The sequence below is a fragment of the Caretta caretta genome, chromosome 24, assembly GCF_965140235.1.
Source record: "Caretta caretta isolate rCarCar2 chromosome 24, rCarCar1.hap1, whole genome shotgun sequence".
Classification (NCBI taxonomy): domain Eukaryota; kingdom Metazoa; phylum Chordata; order Testudines; family Cheloniidae; genus Caretta; species Caretta caretta.
Genome location: NC_134229.1, coordinates 1,828,117 through 1,849,892, shown reverse-complemented (window position 1 = coordinate 1,849,892; position 21,776 = coordinate 1,828,117). Strand labels below are relative to the sequence as shown.

Here is a 21,776-nt window from a genome sequence, read left to right as displayed (position 1 = left end):
CCCCTACCCCACCACCCCGCTGCAAGGCAGAGGTCTGGAGCTCCCCCTCTAAGTCTGGGGGAAGATATGGGGAGCTCCACAAGCCCCATTTCAACTGTAAAAGTCGCATGAACCACAGTTTGGCCACCCCTGCTCTAGAGGAAAGCAAAAGCCATGCCCAAGTACAGAGTGACTCAGGACTGTCACATCCCTCTAAGCGTCTTTTCATGCTGGCTGCAGCCATGGAGATCCAGCACTAGCTGGGCAGGCTGCTTTCCCAAAGCCCGCAGTGGTGAAATGCAGCTCTTGAGTGGATGGATGGACCAGTTTCAGCTCCTCCAAGATCTGGAATGCCCCCCTTTACACAAGCCTCCGACTGGGGAGGGGAGAAGGTTGTTTGCCCACACACAAATTAGAGCGGAGAGGCGCTTAAAAGGAGGAACCATTTTAACAACCTATAAAAACCAAGACAGAATACAAAGGACTGTTCACGTCGTTCAATGGGACAGGTAGTTGAGGACCTAGACGAGATTCTTCAGGTGCTTCGGCCAGCAGGATGCTTTACAGGTGAGGGTCAAACTACAAGAGCCAAGCAAACACCACATCAGAATGCAGGAGCTTGTACCAGCCTTTGCAGAGTGCTCAGGTGCAGAAAGGAGTCTTGCTCTGCCCCTGCCTGAGAGGGGCAAGATCTCACTAATGTAAGAGAGCAGCAGCTGGCTGTCTCCAGTGAGTTACAGCAGCGGAGATAAGCTTCTATCACCTTTCCCATATGATTATCCAATTCCCAGGGAGCTGGCCTGATCACATTAACTGTGGCTCACTAGCCAAGCAGAGAGAAGTGCCCGATCGTCCTGCATCACAGCCAGTTTAAGCTTAGGGACTTCCCTACATTGTTAGACTCAAATACTGCAGGTAAGCCACCTGAGCTGGCTTAGATATGTGCAAGCAGCACCAAGTTGGACTGTTAGTTTCCACTTATGGTCTCAGGCATTTTAGAAGTGGGATGGGGATGGTGCAGCCCCAGACACTGGACCCAGGCTGAGACCCTTGAGTTCCAGGTGGAAGTGCCCCCCAAATACATCTGTGTGGGCAGCCTCAGACTGACACCACCTGGCTGTCTTTACCTGGGCAGGTCACTCCTGAGTCTCCATGCTCTCCTCCTCCTCTCCTGCAGCTGTTTCTTCTTGATTCTCCTCTTCCTCCTCCCCTTCCTTCTTCTCCGGAGGCTTCTCATAAGCCTTCTCTGAAGGGGTGACTATCACCCCATCCCAAGTGGACATTTCAGAGGCCAGGTCTGCAAAGCAAACAGAAGAAGTCATGTCAGCAGGCACCGCAGGGGCGTGCCAGCGTAAGATCGCCAAAAAGAGGGGGACCAGTTGCAGTAACCCAGAGCCCCTTGCCATTTCTCCTCCCGCTGCAGTTGTTACAGGAAGCTGACAGCAGACCCCTAGTGACTTACACTTACCAAGTGGCATCAGTAAGCCCCTTACATTTGCCCCCTTCTTTCCTCAAGGGTAAGCTGTCAGGTTTCAAGGCAAGAGGCTGCTCCCAAGTTCTAGCAACAGCCTCCACCATGCAGGGACCAGGCATATACTTGTCAGGTCACTGGCTGGGTTTGCCTGCATGCTTGATTTGCAGAGTCTGACCAAGTCAAGCCATATGGGATTGGTCTCTTCTGCCATACGCTCAGGTAAGCCCCCACCCCCACCAGCATTTCCTTAAGTCTTCAGCCTTCCACATCCTCCCTGCGGTGTCTCCAAATAAAGCCCCAGCACTTCCTGGCCATGCTGACCAGCAGTCACAAGCCACCAAGCCCCTACTTACAGCTGGCATCCCCCTCTTGTCCAAGAATCTTCCTGTAACCTCCATGCGAGAGGATTCGGACGAGCGTCTGTGCCGTGTAACACACCATGTCCTATGACAGGGGAGTAGAGAATGAGTCCCCCCACATTGGGGAGTTGAGCCTTTCTGACTAGCTCTCTTGCTGGTGTTGTATATCAGATACATCATCCAGGCATTAGAGCGTTTGGCTCAGCCCATGAGATGGCCTGCGTTACAGGCTCCTGGGAAAGAGGCAGTAGCTTTCCAGTAGTGCATCACGCACTCTCAGCGTGGCCTTGTTTTAGCCATAGGAGCCTGATCTTACTGCCCCATGCAGAGAGAACATGCTGTAGCAGCTCAGCTGCGCTAACCTACTTGAATGCATCCGATGAAGTGAGCTGTAGCTTATGCTCAAATAAATTTGTTAGTCTCTAAGGTGCCACAAGTCTTTCTTTTTGCGAATACAGACCAACATGGCTGCTACTCTGAAGCCAACTTGACAGCGGCAGTGCTGTGTGTGTGTACACGTACAGGGCTATGGCTTGGCTCTCCTCTCCCCAGGACGGGGTGATATGAAGACTTTTGTTTGCTCTTCCTTCTTACAGTTTAATTTGAATTAAGACTCTGACTCTGCTGGTCTTTGATTTTACTCAGCGAGGCATGCTCCTGCCTACGAACTGCGTGCCACCACCAAGACTGGTGGAAGTGGCAGCTTCCCAGACTACTGCTTCAGGGGTCCTAAACCCTCTTTCACGCTGCACCTAGGGTCACACCACCCTCCTGATCTAACCCCAGTGACAGGAAGGGTTGAGCCCCAGGCTGGAAGCCCATGGGTGGCAGCTGAACTAGCCTGAGGGGATAAACGCAGCCAGAAAACCCACTAGCGCACTAGCTCCAGGTCTCTTGGAGATTTGCCCCTTTACAGAAGGCCATGGGGCCAGGATATTCCCACAACCCCAGCCTCAGGGAGGCTGCATGCACAAAGATTAGTTCACCTGTTGTTCGAGGGTCATGACTGTATGGACTCTGAAGTTTCCACTCTCGCAGGGATCGGTGATCCCAACAGATCCAGGGAGGAACAGCCCAGCTGCCAGGATCTGAAGGCAGCGCCTGTAGGGCAGTCAGGTGTTTAGCAACTCAGTTCTACACATTAGACACTAATCCCCAGCATATTTGCCACAATTGTCTCGCTGAGCCATGGCGTGAGTAGTGGGAGTGGCATGGAATAAGTTTAGCACTAGGCTCTAAGGAAAGTGGTCCAAGGTAACACACTCCTAACATGGCGTAAGTGTGTGTGGCAGCAACTCAAGGTGTTCTCAACAGGCCGTGAGTTTGCTTTGTCACCATATTTGAAAGGATTTAGACCTGAGAGCTCAAGGTAAGAAGTCCTGTGTTGATGGTACTGGCCAATGCCGCAACTGGATACACACAGCAGCAAACTGCTCGTTTCAGGAGGTTCTGAAGAAGTGACAAGGGTGTTCATGCAGCATGAAACAGTCTGGAGAAACCAGAGCCCAAAGCACCAGCGGCGAGATTTCCAAGCTGACATTCGCTTTATCTGCGGCACACATACCTGTATGCGACGTTGAGAGCCAAGGGCTGCCTGGTAGGGTTGTTCATCACAGCATAGTGTCCCTGAAGGTAAAGGAAGGAAGTTGTTAGACACAAGGGAGTGTTTATGAAAGATCAGTTTTAAAGCTCCTGTTCCTGCAGGAAGCGACAAAATCTGTGGGACTTGACTACTTGAGCTGCCGCTGGGATTCAGGGGCTGGGGCTGCAGACCCACCGTATCCCTCCGAACGTTGGCCAGGGAAGTCACAGTAGCAGAGCAGATCAGGGTGAAAGTGTCTGTATGGAAACTGTGCCTTTTAGATCAAAGCCCCCTTCCACTCACATACCAGAAGGTCGAGGATCCATGGAGTGAGGGGTTCGAAGCCAGGGAATCGGATTCTCAAGTCCTTCAGCAATCGGATTAAGACTTTCACCCTGGAAGACGATGTTTTAAAGGACAATGCTCAGAGGGTTTCACAGGGCTCAGACCTCTTGCTGGCTGCCAAGGTCTGTCTAGAATATTAGGGATGGGGCTGCTTTCGGGGCCTGGGCCCACACACTGCACCTCTGCCCGGCATCAGCTCTGGAAGAACCCAAAGCTTTTCCTCTACCAGTTACTCTGCTAGCTAACACTTCGTTAGAAAGGGTTGGCCATGCAGGAGCAGGGGAGGCAAATGCCCCTGCGCGTGCATATATGGGGTGGTGGCCTGGGTGGATCCAAGTGAAGGCAGACTGCTATGTCCCTGCAGTATTAGAGCTGGGCTTGTTCTCCGGTGTTATATCCCTGTCTGGCTAGACAGGGCTCCGGCACATCGCTACCTCAAGGAGTATGGGAGTGGTGATGAAAGCCCCTTCCCCAAAGGGGAAATTGCCTGTTCACTGCAAACAAAAGGCTAGGTCAGTAAGGCCTCCCAGCTGCAAAGAAACGTACGTGGACTGAGAAGCGTTCTCTTCAAACCAGCGAGCGTGTCGGATGGCAGCCAGAGCACTCTGCAGCACTTTGATATCCACTGGAAGAGGAGAGACAGGCAGAGTTTGATTCAGAACATTTGAGGAGAGTCAGCCCACAGTAAAGCAAGCTCCTCCCCTTGCTCCTGTAAACATGCTCTGGATTGTCACTGCTGTGGGGCACAGAATCATCAAGCAAGCTGTAACCCCTCTCCCCCCCCAAAAAAAATCCTCCAGCAGGTCTCTGGATAAACAGGGTGGTTCTGCAGTGGACAAATAGAAGCTCCCCATCCCTTCACACTAACTAAGCAGCCAAATAAGTTCTGAGAGGTTTCCTTACAGTGGAGCTCTGGGTCCAGCTTGCGAAGGTTGGGGGGCACGGTGGTAATGAGGATCTTCACTGTGGCATCAGCAGAGCTAATCTCAAAGCCAGTCTCGTTGGTTAACATGGTCAGGACTGAGGGAGAAAGAGAGCAAGACAGTTACTCAGAAGGGGTCGTGAGACCCCACACAGCTGAGCCCAAGACACAGAGGGCAAATAGAAGCATGGAGGCTGGTCTCAGCCTCGACATTACACTGGATTTCTCTTAGCTGTCTCAGCTTTGCACTGGTTTGTGCATGAAGGAGCCCCAGCCACAGAGAGCGTCTCCCTATTTATCAGAGAGCATCAGTGTCATTGCTTATCCTGCTCACCTGCGTCCCCTTCATGCTGCAAGTTAAGTTACTGACCTTCAGTAGGATCCTGTGCTCTCAGGCTTTCCACCACTTTGTTTCCCAAGGCAGCAACAGCTTCCACTAGAGAGAGAAATGGAATACAGAGTCACGTTCATTCTGGCCACCACTCCCAATCAGCTGCAGAGGAGAAGCCAATACTTACATGTGGGCAAGATTTTCAGGATCACTACCAGATCAGCCACGTTGTGCCCCGTTGTCATGGTGCCCTTCTTGTAGGACCCCACTTGGCGGACTTCTTCGATTTGCTGGTTTGTGGGAGCAAACCAAGAGTTAATAACTCCTCTACTTGCATGGTCCCCTTATGCACCCCACCCTCCAGAGGGCAGATGGACTCTTTAATCAGACAGAAGAAAACCAGTTTAATATCAGTTATGCCTCTAATATTCTGATCTTGTACTGAAGCAGGAGCAACTCAATCAGAACATGACAGTCTCCTTGATCTGCCGGCTCATCTTGCTGGATACATTCTCCAAACAAACTCGTCTGACTCACCACTTCGAAAGTTCCTGGTGCTACAATCAGGTTGTCGATCACGTTGTTTATTTTAGTCACCAGAGAAAGAATGGAAGCCTGAAAAGGAATCAGAGAAAGTGGTTGTGGCAGCAACAGACTGGAATCTGGAAACACCAAGCTAAATACACAAGCTTTGGAAGGATACGACTTAGACAGCCCCAGTACAAGGGATGTAACAGACAGGTTAGTTCAAGTATGTTTAGAAGCCACTTTCCAAATACTGTTGCATTTTCCCTCACCATCATCCTACTGCAGACTACAATTCCCACCCCGGGAGATGCATCTCCCAAGTTGGGGTTAGAGGAAACAGGCTAGGGAGCTAGCCCTCCCTTTATGAGGATCATTTCTTGTACTCATTACAACAGTAACAAAGTCAATGCTCTACTAAAAGCAACCTGGCAACACCTTGAACTCTGACATGTTTCCAATGGCAAGCACCCAGCATGCATGTTTTATTAACCTGTTCAGCAGAATTGGGAGCCAGATCCTGGTTTCTCTTCAGCAAGGCTTCACTGAATGCCGTCTCGTCTGGGGCAGGTTTCACACGAGGGAAGGCCATTTCACACTGAAACGAGAGTAAACAGACATCAGACTGGTGTCGTGCCAATGAGACAAGGTCTTCAGAGTGTCTCATTTACCAACAAGAAAATACGATTATTCCATTTAACTCCACTGTTTACATCCATTAGTCACTTCAAAGTGTTTCCTTCTGCTAATGGCTGTTACACTGTAGCAGCCAAGTTGGGCATTTCATTTTCAGTGGAGCACGGAAACCTTCAGTCCTGCCTACATGTCTTCACTGGGGCTCAAACAACAGAGAACCACTAGAACTGGTGCACGAACACCACAAAGCATGTGTTCTACATAGAGCTGCTTGGGAACCAAAAGCTATGAAAAGAGAGTTGAGAGAGGCTGGATTAAAAAAATTCTGAAGGATCCATCCTGAAAAGCCTTATTAAAAGGAGGCAAAAAAGGAAACCGCATCAGCTGCTGTACCTGAGCTCGGAACAAGGGTACCTGTTTACATATATCCAAACCTTGTAACTGTTGTGACAGGGTGTACAGCCCAACCTTTGAAGGCAAGGAAACCATTAATCCCTTCTCCTTGGCAAGGACCCCACCTGTGTATCTTTACTGCAGAGGCACTTGAGAGGATAGAAACAGCTGTAAGGAAGAGGAAACCTCCCCAATAAAAGGGATGGAGGCAGATGAAGCAGTCCTGTTAATCCTGAGAAGGGCCAAGACTGGGAAGGAGTCTGGAGGATACACTGATTTCTTCTGGGAACTTGGCCAAGGTAACTCGTGCTTTGTTTGGACTACAGGCAGCAGAGTTGGGAAAAGATATTTTCTCCCCTGTTTGGATCTTAACTGGTGGGCCGTATGTCATGATAAGAACCAGCCCTCCCCAGTCTGTTTATCCTTCACCTTGCGTCTCCACTGCCATTTGCCACACCCTGACAGACACACTTGCCACTTATGGTCCCTTTAATTACTTCAAAATTAGCCAAAAATCAAACAGCAGTTCTGGCTTTCAGCAAACTCCGTCTCATATTGGACTACTAGCAGTTAAGCTATTAGATGCCACAGCCTGCATGGTTTGTACTGGGAACTTTATGGGTGTGTCTTCACAGCAGTTTGCTCAAGTTACCCCTAACTTGATTCTTGTCCACACACAGGAGTGTCCAGCTCAAATTATGTGGTGTGGTTTGAGCTCCCAGCTAGCCCATGAATGGTTAAGTGCAGTGGGGATGCTACAGCTCAAATTATAAAACAACTCAGCAGCAGCTAATCCAATCACTCTGGGTAACTGAATGTTTTGAAGTGTGGCTGCTCTCAGTCTCACTAGGGCTATTAAGGTAGACTAGCCCAAGTGCAGTTAACTCAAGTGGGCTAACTATGCTGTGAAGACACACCTTAAATCAAGTTTATTTTTAAACCAAGAATATAATTGCAATACAACATTCCTACACCTGGTTTATACAGCCAATACCATGGACTGCCTTAAACCAAGCCAGGTTACTCACCACATAGAAGTCAAAGGGGATGTGTGGCACAAAGGGCCTGAACCTAAAAAAAGAAAAAGCCAAAGATGAGTTCTTATGACAACGTTAACCACTCACTGCTAGGTGATAATGGGGCAGACACCGTACACCAGGCTGAACCACTAATCCATCAAATCCTGCACCCCGGTTGGGAGGGTGTTCTAAACAAAAGTAAACCCTTCTTCCCAGCCTCTCATGGGAGGACTTCTTACCCTGTTGGACAAGCTGAAATTCCTTTTTACCTGGGAGATAGGAGGTTGAACACAGTTTAATACATTGGTTTAGACTCTTGCCATAGCAGAGAATGGGGCCATCCAAGATTCACCAGCAACTATGCAGCAGTATTACTAGAGAACACTGTTTGAACCGAGGGGTTGTCAATCAAGTGTTTAGCAGTTTAGAAGGCATCCCACCTAAGCAAAGCTCTTAATAAGCTTTAGGACAGCTCTAGCCTGTGCAGTATGTACTTAGAGGTCTCATCCACACACAGGATCATAGCGTCAGGAAGATTATGGGGTTTTGCTTCATAGCGTATGGACAAAGCTCCTCTTTCCCTCTACCTCCTACTGGTTTGCAACAAGTTGGCGGTCGGCCACCAATCCAGAAGTGGTTGGGTATTTTGCCTGTACAGCATGAAGAGCCAGCAGGCCCAAGGGCGAGGACCCGCCATACCTCCCCCCTGGAGCGGGACACCAGATTTCTGGACGGCAATGCTCACAGCTGCCAACCCAGCCCCCCGCCATCCCCGGAGCTGGTTCCAAGAGCCCCCACTTCACACAGAGAGCGGCACTTACCCGCTGCCAGGGCCGCCCCTGGAGCCAAAACGCCCGCCACGGCCACGGCCTCGATCACCCCTGGGGAAAGATGACAGCCCCACGTCAGCAGGGCGAGGGGCCCGCAGACCCCGCCCCAGGGGGGCAGCCCCGCTTTGGGAGAGGAACTGCCCCCCCACCCACTCCATGGGGGCAACTCCCCACTGGTCCTCCCCGTAAACTCCCCATGGGGGCAGCCCCTGGATCCAGCCCCCTCCCCCCAAAAACCCTCTCCCTCCACTAAGCATCTCCCTCAGGCAGCCCCAGGATCCAGCCCCCCCCACGAGCATCTTCCTCAGGATCCAGCCCCCTGCCGCTCCCTTCCCCCAAGGATCCAGCACCCCCCCCCCCGAGCATCTCCCTCAGGCATCCCCAGGATCCAGCCCCCTCCCCCCAGCAACCCCCTCCCCACCCGGGTTCAGCCCGCCCCTCCCCCCCAGCATCTCCCTCAGGATCCAGCCCCCCACCCCGCTCCCTTCCCCCCAGGATCCAACCCCCCCCCACGAACATCTCCCTCAGGATCCAGCACCCCCCCCCCCCGAGCATCTCCCTCAGGCATCCCCAGGATCCAGCCCCCTCCCCCCAGCAACCCCCTCCCCACCCGGGTTCAGCCCGCCCCTCCCCCCCAGCATCTCCCTCAGGATCCAGCCCCCCCCGTTCCCTTCCCCCCAGGATCCAGCCCCCCCCCGAACATCTCCCTCAGGATCCAGCCCCCCCCGCTCCCTTCCCCCCAAGATCCAGCCCCCCCCCGAACATCTCCCTCAGGATCCAGCCCCCCCCCCCGAACATCTCCCTCAGGATCCAGCCCCCCCCCGCTCCCTTCCCCCCAAGATCCAGCCCCCCCCACGAACATCTCCCTCAGGATCCAGCCCCCCCCGCTCCCTTCCCCCCAGGATCCAGCCCCCCCCACGAGCATCTCCCTCAGGCAGCCCCAGGATCCAGCCCCCTCCCCCCAGCAACCCCACCCCCACCCGGGTTCAGCCCGCCCCTCCCCCCCGAGCATCTCCCTCAGGATCCAGCCCCCCCCCCGCTCCCTTCCCCCCAGGATCCAGCCCCCCCCACGAACATCTCCCTCAGGCAGCCCCAGGATCCAGCCCCCCCTCTCCGGGGCCCCCCGCCCATGGGCTGCAGCCGGCGGGATTCCTCCGCCGGGGCTTGGGGGGACCCGAGCCTGGCCGCCCCTCACCTCATGGCGCCCGCTGAAGCCGAACAATGGAAGCCGCCGCTGTGGAGAGGAGACGCCGCCGGCCTGCGCTGCGCACCCTCCAACAAGCCGCCCGGCTATTGGCTGCGCGCCGCTTCCCGCGCGACCAGCCCGGAGGCCCCCCCTCCGATTCCGGCGTTGCCATTGGTCTTCTCACCCATCCGTCGTGACGCGCCGAGAGTCGTCAGAGGATTGGCCAATCACAGGCCGGCCCGGGGCGGGACCAAGACGGGGCCGTTGGAGCGCCGAACGGGTTGTGGTCTCTGCGCGTGCCCCGAATGTCCTCGCTCTGCAGGGACGGGTAATGACCGCTAGGCGGGGGTGTGGAAAATAACGGGTGGTGGGAGGCACACAGGGCGCCGAGCGCGCATGCGTGGATGTCAAGCGCTGGGACGCATAGCTATATGTAGAAGTTTGAGGGAAGAGTCGATTGCGCAGCAGAGTGGCGCAGCGGAAGCGTGCTGGGCCCATAACCCAGAGGTCGATGGATCGAAACCATCCTCTGCTAGGTAGCTTTTGTTGTTTTTTTTTTTTCAGTGCAGGGCAGTAAGGGGGCCCTATTTTACACTCGGGGCGTTTTCTTGTGACGTCACCACCATGCAGGCCTTTGGCTGTGACATCATCGCCTTGAAGGTGTTCAGGTGCAACATCATTGCCAGTGTAACTGAGCTGCGGTGTTTGGATGTGATGTCATTGCACTGGTGTTTGGGTGTGACATCACTGTTCGGGTGTGACATCACTGCCCCGGTGTCACCATGCGACAGCATCTGGGTGTGACATCATTGTTCGGGTGTGACATCACTGCGTCGGTGTCACCGTGCGACGGCGTCTGGTTGTGACATCATTGTTCGGGTGTGACATCACTGCCCCGGTGTCACCGTGCGACGGCGTCTGGGTGTGACATCATTGTTCGGGTGTGACATCACTGCCCTGGTGTCACCATGCGACAGCATCTGGGTGTGACATCATTGTTCGGGTGTGACATCACTGCCCCGGTGTCGCCGTGCGACGGCGTCTGGGTGTGACACCATTGTTCAGGTGTGACATCACTGCCCCGGTGTCGCCGTGCGACGGCGTCTGGGTGTGACATCATTGTTCGGGTGTGACATCACTGCCCCGGTGTCACCGTGCGACAGCGTCTGGGTGCGACGTGGTGGTTCCTGCGGTTCCCACAAGTGATTTCACCGCAACTTGGAGCCCGCTGGAGCTGCTAAACAGGCCATGAAGTGACCCACTGCCACGGTGCCTGGGCTAAGGAGGGAGGGAGGTCAGCAGGACCGGCACTCCATACCAGACAGGGGGCAGCGCCTCCATTCCCCCTCACAGAGATCTCGGACCCTGGGATACCAACTCGTGCAATTTTACCACCACAGTGGGTGTTTTTTTTTTCTTAAAGCCCCAGCTCCTGGAGTCAGGTGATGGCACCAAGCATCTCAGCTTCCTTTTAAAAGTAATAAAACAAGCTTCTAGACCTTGTTGCTGAGGAGAAAAGCTGGAAAACACAGCCCGGAAGGCTCAGAACCCAGAAGGCAAATAACACAAACCCAGTTTAATTTATTGATTTAAATCTCATGGGTTTTGGAAGCCTTGAGTCATGATTTGTGAACACCTAGGGGTTGGAAGAAGCTTCAGGCAGGGCCAGGGCAAGGATCCTGGTTATTTATTATTTATTTATTGGCTGGTATCATGCTGGTGCCTTGGAGCTCCAGCCACGGACCATGTGCCCATGGTGGCAGGCGCTGCACTTTCTGTACATTTTGAATTGACAGCGAAACAAGTAGGAGAATACAAATCTGCTTTGGATGGAGACAGAGCCCCTGATGAGAAAGTGAGGGCAGGAGATTAGGGGGCAATCAGATACTTGTAGCATGGAGTGGGTCCCAGATAAAACCGGGGCCCCATTGGGCTGTGTGTTGTACGACCATCAAAGAGAAACAGTCCCTGCCCCAAAGAATCTGCAAGCTAAACAGACAAGACAGACGCTTGGGCTGGGCCGGCAGCCTCTTTCCTACCCTGTGAGAATGTTGGAAATACTGAAAAATGTTCCCCTCCCAAACTGGGGCAAAAAAGTCAAAATCTTGACATTTTTCACCAACCAAAACAAATCTGCAAAAAGCCCATTCTGTTCCGGTCACTGGCAATGCGTCGATTCAAGCGGCGTAAACATCCAAACAAGACGTCGTTGCAGATCAAACGGCTCTGAAACGTTTTGTTTCAGAAAGGTCGGAATAGGACATGTTGACCCTTTCAGCGCTTTTCCCCCTGCACGAACGTGTTGAGCTGGGAGATCCCTCTCAGCCGGCCCTGTTCTGTCAACGGGTTCGGGTCTCATGAATTGGCCTTTTCTGGCAAAAAAAGTTTGTCTAAAACTTCCCAACTGGCTGGGATCCCGCCCGCGTAAGCTCTGTGTGTCTGGTGCCGACAGACCTCTGGGTGGCGCTGGGACACCACAGAACATCTGCTCAGTCCAGCCTGTGGATGCCCCTTTGCTCCAGCTCCTGGCATCCGAAGTGCCAGCAGCTGGGCATTGAAAATGGCCACGTTGGGGGCTTCTTCCCTGGGCATCTCCGTGGGGACAAGTGGGACTTGGGAGCATGGGGGAGCGTGGTAACTGTGCCGGAGTTAGAGAGGAGCCACGTAGACGCAGCACTGGGGAGAAGTAAATCGGGGTGGGGGGAGTGAAGTGCATTGTGTCACCCAACAGCCGCCCCCCCCGGCTGGCAGGGAACGACATTCCCATGCTGCACCCAGGAGCGCGCCTCCGGGAGGGGCCAAGGGGCCTGGGCTTGTGGAGAGCCGACGCCAGTTGGACAGGGGGGCACCGGGCTGGGCATCTTCGTTCCCCCTCACCCCACCCCCTTTAATCAGGAGGAGAATCTGCTCCCAGCTGTCCCGGGCTCCTGGCCACTGACCTGGGTCCCAGGCTGGTTGTCGGCAGGACCAGCTGGCAGCCGAGCCTCTGATGCCTGCCCCAGTGCCTCAAACTCTCCCCTTCTCCCGGGAATGGCTCCTGCCTGAGCCCATCTCCCCTGTCCCCGGGACTGAGGCGGGTTGGATGGGGTAAAATCGGACAAATTCCCTGCTCAGTAACCGGCTCCCTGGAGCTGTCCGTCACGGGGGCAGCGCCGGCTGATCCACAAAGCCCAAATAACCAGCTGTCCCTCCCTCAGCCCCCCACCACCACCACGGAGAGTGACGTTGGAGTCGTTCATGCCCCCCCCCTCCGGCGGCTAATGCTGCAGGCCCCCCCGACCCAGCCTCAGGGTCACCTCTGCAGATGTGGCTGGGTGGGGGCCACCGGGGAGGAGCGGGGGGCGGCGACGCACTCTCAGAGCCCATGGGGCTGACTTCAGAGCAAGCAGGGCCTGTGGAGGAATGGGCCACACATCCCACGGTGCACCCTAGAATAAAAGACCATGGCAACCTGACCAGGGATCTCAGAGCACTTGGGAGCCGTGACATCACTCCCAGCACCACTCCTGGAAGAAGGGTTGGTGTCGTGAGGGTATTTCATTTGTAGGGAAACTGAGGCAGGGGGAGGGGAAAGGGGCTCACCCAAGATTAGTCAGTGGTAGGCACTCAGAAAAGAACCCAGGAGTCCTGTCTCCTAGTCTGTTACTCTAACTACTGGACCCCACTCCCCATAGATGGGAAGAGAAACCAGGAGTCCTGGCTCCTAACCACCCCCCGCAACCACAAGACCCCACTCTCCTCATGCAGTCGGGGTAGAACCCAGGGGTCCCGGCTCCCAACCCCCACCCCATTCTAACAAGGCCCAGGTCCCCTCATGGAGACAGGTCCTGGCTCCCTCTCCACTGCTCCTTCCACTACACACACTTTCCATGCAGCATGGTGCTGCTCAGGGTGCTTTGAGTTCTCCCACTTCCCAGCAGTTTGCAGTCCCTCAGAGGGGAGGGGGCGACTTTATTAACTGTCTCCCAACATGCAGCCCCCCTCTTGAGTGCAGGGTCGAGGTTGCATTTAACAAAGAGCTGCCTTTCTCCACCTGCTTTTCCCATTCAGCCAGGAACAAATTCTCCCCAGACAATACGGACCCGGCGGTAACTAGATAAACGCCTTGGAAACGAATTTACTTCTTTGCATGGAAAGCCCATTTGCATGGCAAACGCTCCGGCTGCCCGTTGCTGTTAATAACCTGCCCTGACACAGGTTCCGGCCTCGCTGCGATGTTATTGTATCTCTGCCTCCCCCAGCCAATAATTGGCTCCATTAACTCCCTGTCCTCTAATGGGGGATTGGCTGATTACGGCCATATCCGTGCCCCCACTGAGCCTTGTGGCACATTCCCCGTGTCGCCGTAAATAAACTTCCCCAGGGGGGCTAGGGGGGCTAGTCTCTGGACTGCAGTGGCAGCTAGAGATTCCAGCCAAGATCGGGACGCCTGTTGCTGCAGACACAGCCTGGATAGACTGGCTCTCGGAGACCGCGATGCCCCAGGGCAGGACGGTAAAGGCTCACCCAGCAGGGCTGTGGCAGACCAGAATTACGTCCTCTTGAGTCTCAGACCAGGGCCCCTCTGACTTTCTTGGACTCCTCTCTCTGCTACCTCCTTTTCAGCACACCTGAGGTAGGAGGTAGCCGCCATGTCTGCTTCCCGGCTCTCCAGTCCAACCCCACCCCCCCGCCATGGGGCCCAATCCCCCTCTTCCGCGGCCTCGCTCATCACCAGGGGTGCTCCTGATTTGCCCCGGGGCGAGTGAGCACCAGGCATTGAAGCAGCCCTGTGGTCTGCATGCCGTGTCTGTGTGTGTGGCCCCTGCATGTCTCTCTGGGGCAGTGCTCAGCCATGGGGGGGCAGGTCTCGGAGTCCCTGCAGGCTGCCTTTGTGCACGGCTCCCCTTGAGGGACCCCTGCCAAAGACTGCCCTGGACTCAGTCCTGCCGGCCCCCAGTGCCCCAAAGCACTAGCCAGCTCCCCCAAATCATGAGGTCGGCTCCTCGGATTCCCCTTTCTGGTGCTGGGGCTGTTAGGGCTGCCCCTCTTTCCCGTTCTCCAGCTTATTCCCTGCACTCAGAAGGGCCAGAACCACACTTGGATTTCACACGTGAGCTGAGAGTCTCCTGACTCCAGGAGCTGGAGATTTAAGAGAAAACACCAAATATCATGAGACACTCACAAGAGGTGGTGATGCTGTACGTCTGGGTGCAGTAATAGCCGAGGCGGAGAGCTGCAGTGCTCACCACTGCCCCCAGGAGGCGAAGGAGAGCTGGAACCTGGGGCCAGTGCGGGGGGGGGAGAGACCCAGCAGGATCAGGCCCCGCTCCCCTTCCTGGCCCGGATCGGGCCCCCCCCACTCCAGCTTCTATGGAGGGCTCTGGACGCTCTATTTTCCTCAGCCCCGCCCCCACCCACCCCCCTGGCCCTCCTCTGCTCCCTCCTCCCATTGTCCCCCCCAGCCCCTTCTCCCCACCCCCGTCCCATTGCCCCCCACCTCTGCTCCCCGGCCCCAGCCTCTGCTGCCCCCCACGGTCACCATCTCAGGCACTTCGGGATCCTTTGGCTGCTTGCTCTGTGTGAAGTTTTATAAGCAGGGGGAGCCGGGAGGGTCTCCTCGAGCCCCCGCCAGAGGCCTGCCACCCACTAGGCCTCTGCTCACCCACACTCTGGCCATGCCCTCGCCCGGGCCCCAGGAGCCCCAGAGCAGGCGGAGGGACGTGGGGGGCACCAGTTCTTTCCCTTTCACCCCCGGGCGGGAACACTGCCCACGTGGGAGGAGTGGGGCAAATGGCGGGATCGAGCCACGCTCCCCAGTGCGGCTGGGAATTGCCCTTTCCCCGTGGGGCCCTCCCTCTCCCACTCTGTCCCCCCGCCCCCCACATCTCATCCCACCCTGTCCCCGTCTCTGCCCGTTGGGATTTCCCTACACCCCCCCAACTTCCCTCCCCCCCCCGCAGTGGTCAACAAGTTACAGGCAGTGTTCCCAATTTAGTCGTTTTCCAACCCGCCCCCCCCCCAGCCCTTCCAACGCCCCCTCTCATTTCAATTCCCCCATGGGCAAAACATGAAAAACCCCATCCGTGTCCGGCAGCTCTGCTCAGTCCTGGGGGCGACCAGCGGGGGGCCAGCATCCATCTCCTCCCCCCCCACCGGGCTTTGGAAAAATCGTCCCCGCACCCCTTCCCTGTCTCCTCCCTCGGGCAGGTGCTCCCTGCCTGCGCTGGGGGGGGGTTCTGGGCAGGAGGGGGTTAAGGAGCCAGGCTATGATAACAGCCCTTTTGTCATTGAATGAGGGGAAGGAAAAGACTGCCTGCCTGGGAGATAATCAGTCACTTTCGGCACCGGGAAGCGAAGGGAAGCGAAGGGAAGGGAGCTCCCAGCGGCTGGAGCCCAGGGCAGCGGGGGGACGGGGCGCGGAGGGGCAGCGGGCGCGGGCCGCCTTGGAATTCCGGCCATGGTCCCGGGGCAGCCCGCCGGGGTCTAGGGGGCTGGAGCTGGGGGCTGCGCCTCGGGGGGCTGGGTCGGCCCGGGGGCAGCGATGCGCCGGTGACGCCATGCGGTGGGCGCTGGTGGTGCTGTGCGGGGCCCTGTGCCAGCTGGGCGGGTCGCAGGGCCACGGGGCCAACCTGACGGTGGCCGTGCTGCTGCCGAAGCATAACATGACCTACCCGTGGGCCTGGCCCCGCGTGGGCCCCGCCATCTGGCTGGCCATCGACCGGATCAACCGGCAGCCGGACCTGCTGCCGGGCCACACGGTGCGCTGGGTCTTCGGGAACAGCGAGGACAAGCACGGCGTCTGCTCCGACCGGGACGCCCCCGTGGCCGCCGTGGACCTCAAGCTGGCCGACAACCCCGACGCCTTCATCGGCCCCGGCTGCGTCTACAGCTCGGCGCCCGTGGCCCGCCTGACCAGCCACTGGAAGCTGCCGCTGGTGACGGCTGGGGCGGAGGCCCACGGCTTCGACAACAAGGAGGACGTGTTCGCCCTGACCACGCGGGCCGGGCCCAGCCACCGCAAGCTGGGCGAGTACGCCGTGGGGCTGCAGCGCCACTTCAACTGGACCCACCGCGCCCTGCTGGTCTACTCGGACGAGAAGCTGGACGACCGGCCCTGCTTCTTCGCCATCGAAGGGCTGTACGTGCAGCTGCCCACCTTCCGCAACCTCACCGTGCTGGACATCTCCTTCAAGGACGGCGACGAGGCCAACTACACCTTCCTCATCCAGGAGATCAAGCAGAAGGGCAGAAGTAAGTGAACCTCCCAGCCCCCCCTTAGAACGGCTGCTTCCAGGGACCCCCCTGCCCCATGGTGCCACAAGCCCCCCATGCAACTTCAGTCCATCTCCCTATTGCAACATCCTCCCGCCCCGCAGCCCTGCCTGCCACTTCAGTGCGACTTCACCCCCCTGCTCTGCGGTGCAGCTTCTCACCACAACACCCCCGGCAACACCCCCGCGTGGCACGCTTCTTCAACCGAACAATGCCAGGGCCCCCAGTGCAGCGCCACCGCCTTAACGCACCCCCCAACGGAAACGCTGCCCCCCTTCTCCCAGCCCCCCACGTGGAACAAATCCAGCCCCTTGGATTCCCAGCAGGCCGGGGAGAAAGTTTTCTCCAAGTTGCTTTGTGTTAACTTTGTGGTGTGCTGCAGCTCCAGCCAGCCCAGCGCAGGGTCTGGTTCCCCAGCTCCCTGCACACAGAGTGGGGGAGCCAAGCGGTGTTGGGGGTGGCTCTGAATTGGAAAAGGCAAGGAGCTTGCTGGGATGGGGCTGATGGGTTCAGCCGCCCCTTTGAAATGTACAACCCTCCCCCTGGGCAGTGAGAGAGGGGAACTTGGACAGGACATGTTGGGGACCCCTCCAAGCCCAAGTCTAGAGCCAACGGGAGTCTGGCTGCAGGGAGATGGGGTGCGTTTGGTCTGCTCTCATCTGGCCCCGGTTTGGGGAATTCTGCTTGGGGGTTTGAATCTGACCCCAGCCAAAGCCACTCGAGGTGCAATCCACCCGTCAGGTCCCCTCTAATCCCCCAGGACAGGACCCTTCTCAACCGTCCAGTCCCCAGTGGTCTGTCCCAGCAGCAGAGGGCTGGCTCCCTGTGGGAGATGAAAGGGGATGCAGTTCCCGTGGGACAATCCCCCTGCCGGAGCCGTTCCCCAGCTACTGCAGAGTGCAGGGCAGCTCACTAGGTCGGGGTCCAGCACACAGCCCCTGGGGCGACCCTGCAGGGCCGGAGGATTTTTGCTGAGCGTCTTTCATTCCAAACTCTCCATCTTCACCAACGCCCCAGGCTGGCCACCAGAAGGCAGGTGGGCGCTTTGCAGGTGGGCCCCAGCCTGCTGGGGTGCAGCGGGCAACTGCAGGCAGAGCCCAGTCTGGGGCAGGGGCACCATCCTGGGGAGACAAGCTCTGAATCCCCCCAGTCCAGATGACTCTTGTACACATGACAGGTTTCAGAGTAACAGCTGTGTTAGTCTGTATTCGCAAAAAGAAAAGGAGGACTTGTGGCACCTTAGAGACTAACAAATTTATTTGAGCATGAGCTTTCGTGAGCTAAGTGAGCTGTAGCTCACGAAAGCTCATGCTCAAATAAATGGGTTAGTCTCTAAGGTGCCACAAGTCCTCCTTTTCTTGTACACATGGCTCTTGGCTCTAGGGGCCTGATCCAAACCCTGCTACAGGAGGAGACATTCCAAGGACTTGGATCTGGCCCTGGCAGCATGGAACTGGGCTGGTGCCTGGGCTCAAACCTGCACATTGGGGAGGTGACCCTCAGATGGGCCGTGAAAGTTGTCCCCCCCTCACCTCCCACCATGTGTCCAGCCTGACCACGGAGCCCTGGGCATGGGAATGTCTAACTTTCCAGCTGGCTCGGAGACGCGCTGCATGCCCCGGGCGAGCGTGTCTCTCTGTGCGTGTGCGGAGACGGATTGATTTGCAGGGCGCCTGGAAATCCCTTTGCCATGGAAAGGCGCGGAACTGGGCCCTTGGCAGAGAATCTTCAGTTTTTACATTTTGTGAAAAAAAAAAACAGATACTGTAGAACCCCCTTTATCCAAGCCCCCGTTATCCGGCGCTCCCTCGGGCAGCAGGGCTCGGGCTTCAGCTGTCAGCCCCGGTTCGGCTCCTACGCAGAGCTGGATAATGGAGGCTCAGATAAATGGGCTTCTGCTGGGTGTCCCTAAAAGCTGATACCTGTGTGTACTGTGGCTGGGGACCGTGAGGGTCAGCACTTCCATTTCACCATGTGAAAACATGGCTATGTTGGGGTTTGTATTGGAGAATGTTGGGGTTTTTATCACAGAAAACTAGGGTTCCTGGTGATTAGGCAGCGTGTGTGCTACCCTGTCTCGCACGTGTGCATGTGTTTGAGTGTGTAGTGCGTGTGCGCATGCAGAGGGATGGATTCAGACCGGTGTGGATTTGTGTGTGTGCTTTGGGGGGCGGTTGGGGCAGGCTGATGGATCGCCTCCCTTTTAGGGTTTATTGGACCCGGACCCTCACCGGATTTCTAACCCACCGACTCCTGGGCACCTGGCCCTGAAAAATCGTAGCCCCAACCTGCTCCCTGCTCCTGCTGGACAAAGTCTCTGGCCCCGTGGCCCGTCCCACAGATCCAGCTCCTGACCTGGCTGGGACAAAAGGCAGGAGACCTGGCCGTCTGGAAGTCAAAGCTGCTATGGCAATCCCTGGCCTCATCTGCCTGGCTGCTCCCAGAGGCCTGCCCGGGCCAGGGCAGCGTGGTACAGCAGTGAGCTGCATCAGCACCTGCCCTGGGTTTGTGCCGATGTCATTCAGAGCAGGATCCGGCCCCCAAGGCTGTGAGCTCTGTGGGCCAGGGGCCGTCTCCGCACTGTGTCTGTACAGCGCCTGGCGCTGTGGGGCCCGATCTGGGACCGGGCATCCCAGCGCTCCCCGAATACACCTAATGACAGCTGGGAGGAGCCGGGGGTCAACAGGCGATGGCTCCAGCCCAGGTCAGAGCAAGGCAGGAATTCCTGCGCGTGGGGAGGGGATTCGCTGCTCGGATAGCCGGCGGTGCGGGGAGGGCTGGGATCAGCAGAGACACCCGCGGCGGGGCAATAGCCTGGTATATTCAGCCTCCCTGTCTCCGCCCAGCAGCCTGGCTCCTGTGCGGCCTGGCCAGGAAGCCTGATCCTGGGTGACAGAGCAGCCCGTGACCCCCCTCCCTTCCCGCACAGTAGCCAGGCAGGAGGTGCGGATCCTTGGAGGGACAAGGGGGGCAGGGATCCCGCTCAGGGAGTGGAGCGGAGTGATGCCCCCCTGCCCATCTGACAGCCAGGAACCCCAGCGCCATGGTGGTGGGCTTCCAATGGAGACGCTGTGATAGCTGGAAGGGAGAGCACCCGTGTGGCTGGGCCGGGGGGGGGGAGGGAAGGGGGCAGAGCCAGGTGATGTTATTCGTGGAGGATTTCCTAAGGGTGCCAGTGGATCACGGCCATTCTAACCCTCGTGTGAGGGTCGCGGCTTCCTCCCAGCGTGGGAAGGACTGAGGACTCTGCGGGGGTGCTAATTAATGTCATTAACCCTCCCAGCCCAACCTCGGGGCTGAGCATCTACCATCGGGGCCAGATTTACCAAAGAGCCCGGCCCCCAGCTGGCCCCCAGCATGCCGGATCCTTCTGCAGCGGAATCCTTTTGAGACTCTGGCCCTAGAACTTGCTCAGTCCCCAAAAAGCAGCCATGTCTGGGGTGGGCCTCGGCAGCTGCGTACCAGCCACATGGCAACGCTGCCAGATGTTTTAAGACAGGAAGTGAAGAAGACTCCTGTAGTGGGGAGTCCAGGGAGGAAGAGGCAGGATGCAGGCCAGAATTAGGGGTGATTGCCTTGTCTCCAGGAGGAGGGGCACTTCCATGTTTGCAGCTGCAACTTCTTTAGCGTTCTGCTCCCCTGGGTAGGCGTAGCAGTGCCGGATTCCCACCCGAGCTCGCAGAGGAGCCCTTGTGCCGTTTATACAGGGGCGCAGAGCCCATTTACTCCCATCCGCCTCTTTCTCTGCTTTGTTTCCTAACGTGTGGGGGTTTCTGTATGCCTTCCACAGCTCACCCATGTGTCATGGGCCCTTTTGTGCAGGTGCCAGGGAGGTTCCAGGTGGCCCTTTAAGGGGTGCCTGGCCCTTTAAGGGGAGATGGGCACAGCCCCACCTGTGACCCACTTAGTTCACCTCCCCAGGTGGATACAATGAGCAAAGTCACATGATTGGCAGGTCAGGTGGCTAACTCAGTCCTCTGGGGGTGGAAATAAAACCAGGTGATCAAGAAGGACCTTTGGGGAAGTCGGGTGTGAACGTGAACGAACGTGAACGTGAACGTGAACCAAGTCCCGTTCCGTCCCATCCCATCCCAGGGGCTCGCAGAGGGTTGGGGGTGTAGGCAGTAGGAGCCAACAGAGAGAAAATTCTCTAGCGGGAAGAAACCACAGCAGGTCCAGGGCTCAGCTGGGGAGAAGTTTGGAGGTTTCTTGGGAACTTTGTGATTTGCCCCAGGAAGGGCTGTGACCTGACCCAGGGAAGCCTGTGGTGACATTATTCAGTAGCTCTAGAAGGGGAAACTGAGGCAGTGCCTAGGCTGGAGCCAGAGCTGGGTCAACAGTGCTGCTCCATTGGCTTCAACGGGTACTGTCTGCCAAACTCTGCCCGACTGTGCTAGGCCTGGGGCTGGAGCTGCCCCGATGGGCATGAGATGAGCAGTGAGTTCAGCGGCGCTGGGCACAGTGTGGGAGCCCCTGGGGGCAGGCTGGCTGCCCGGGCCCTGCAGCGCTGGGCATGGCAGAGGGAGCCCCTGGGGGCAGGCTGGCTGCCTGGGCCCTGCAGCTCTGGGCACGGCATGGGGGGCCCCCGGGGGCAGGCTGGCTGCCCGGGCCCTGCAGCGCTGGGCACGGCATGGGGGGCCCCCGGAGGCAGGCTGGCTGCCCGGGCCCTGCGGCGCTGGGTATGGCAGAGGGAGCCCCTGGGGGCAGGCTGGCTGCCCGGGCCCTGCGGCGCTGGGCACGGCATGGGGGGCCCCCGGGGGCAGGCTGGCTGCCCGGGCCCTGCGGAGCTCTGTCTGTCCCTGGTGTCTGTATTTCATGATGTTCGTTCTGTGTCTGCCTGGGTTTGTTTTGTCTCGTCGGCTGCTATTTCTGGGGCCTGGCGCGCTCCCTGCCCGGCTTCGCGCTCCCTCCAGGGACCTTCCCCGGAGCCCGTCGCTGCTG

At 57.4% G+C, this 21,776-nt stretch overlaps 2 protein-coding genes across 2 annotated transcripts in view; one reads left to right on the top strand and one right to left on the bottom strand.

The window, feature by feature from the left end:
• Positions 1-408: 408 nt before the first annotated feature.
• On the bottom strand, positions 409-9,696 carry ILF2 (interleukin enhancer binding factor 2). The gene is made up of 15 exons (XM_048827954.2): positions 9,591-9,696; positions 8,387-8,446; positions 7,575-7,617; positions 6,011-6,115; positions 5,530-5,607; positions 5,180-5,282; positions 5,032-5,097; positions 4,643-4,759; positions 4,286-4,364; positions 3,702-3,789; positions 3,377-3,438; positions 2,799-2,913; positions 1,807-1,897; positions 1,107-1,276; positions 409-558 (listed from the first exon to the last, which is right to left on the bottom strand). The coding sequence occupies exons 1-14, from the start codon at positions 9,593-9,595 to the stop codon at positions 1,116-1,118; spliced, it is 1,173 nt and encodes a 390-aa protein (XP_048683911.1). The 5' UTR covers positions 9,596-9,696; the 3' UTR covers positions 409-558; positions 1,107-1,115.
• Positions 9,697-15,878: 6,182 nt separating this feature from the next.
• Positions 15,879-21,776, top strand: part of NPR1 (natriuretic peptide receptor 1) — a 32,754-nt gene continuing 26,856 nt past the window's right edge. The window contains exon 1 of the mRNA XM_048827953.2: positions 15,879-16,814. Within this exon, the coding sequence (XP_048683910.1) occupies positions 16,121-16,814 (694 nt within the window). The 5' untranslated portion in view covers positions 15,879-16,120. The remainder of the gene's footprint in view (positions 16,815-21,776) is intronic.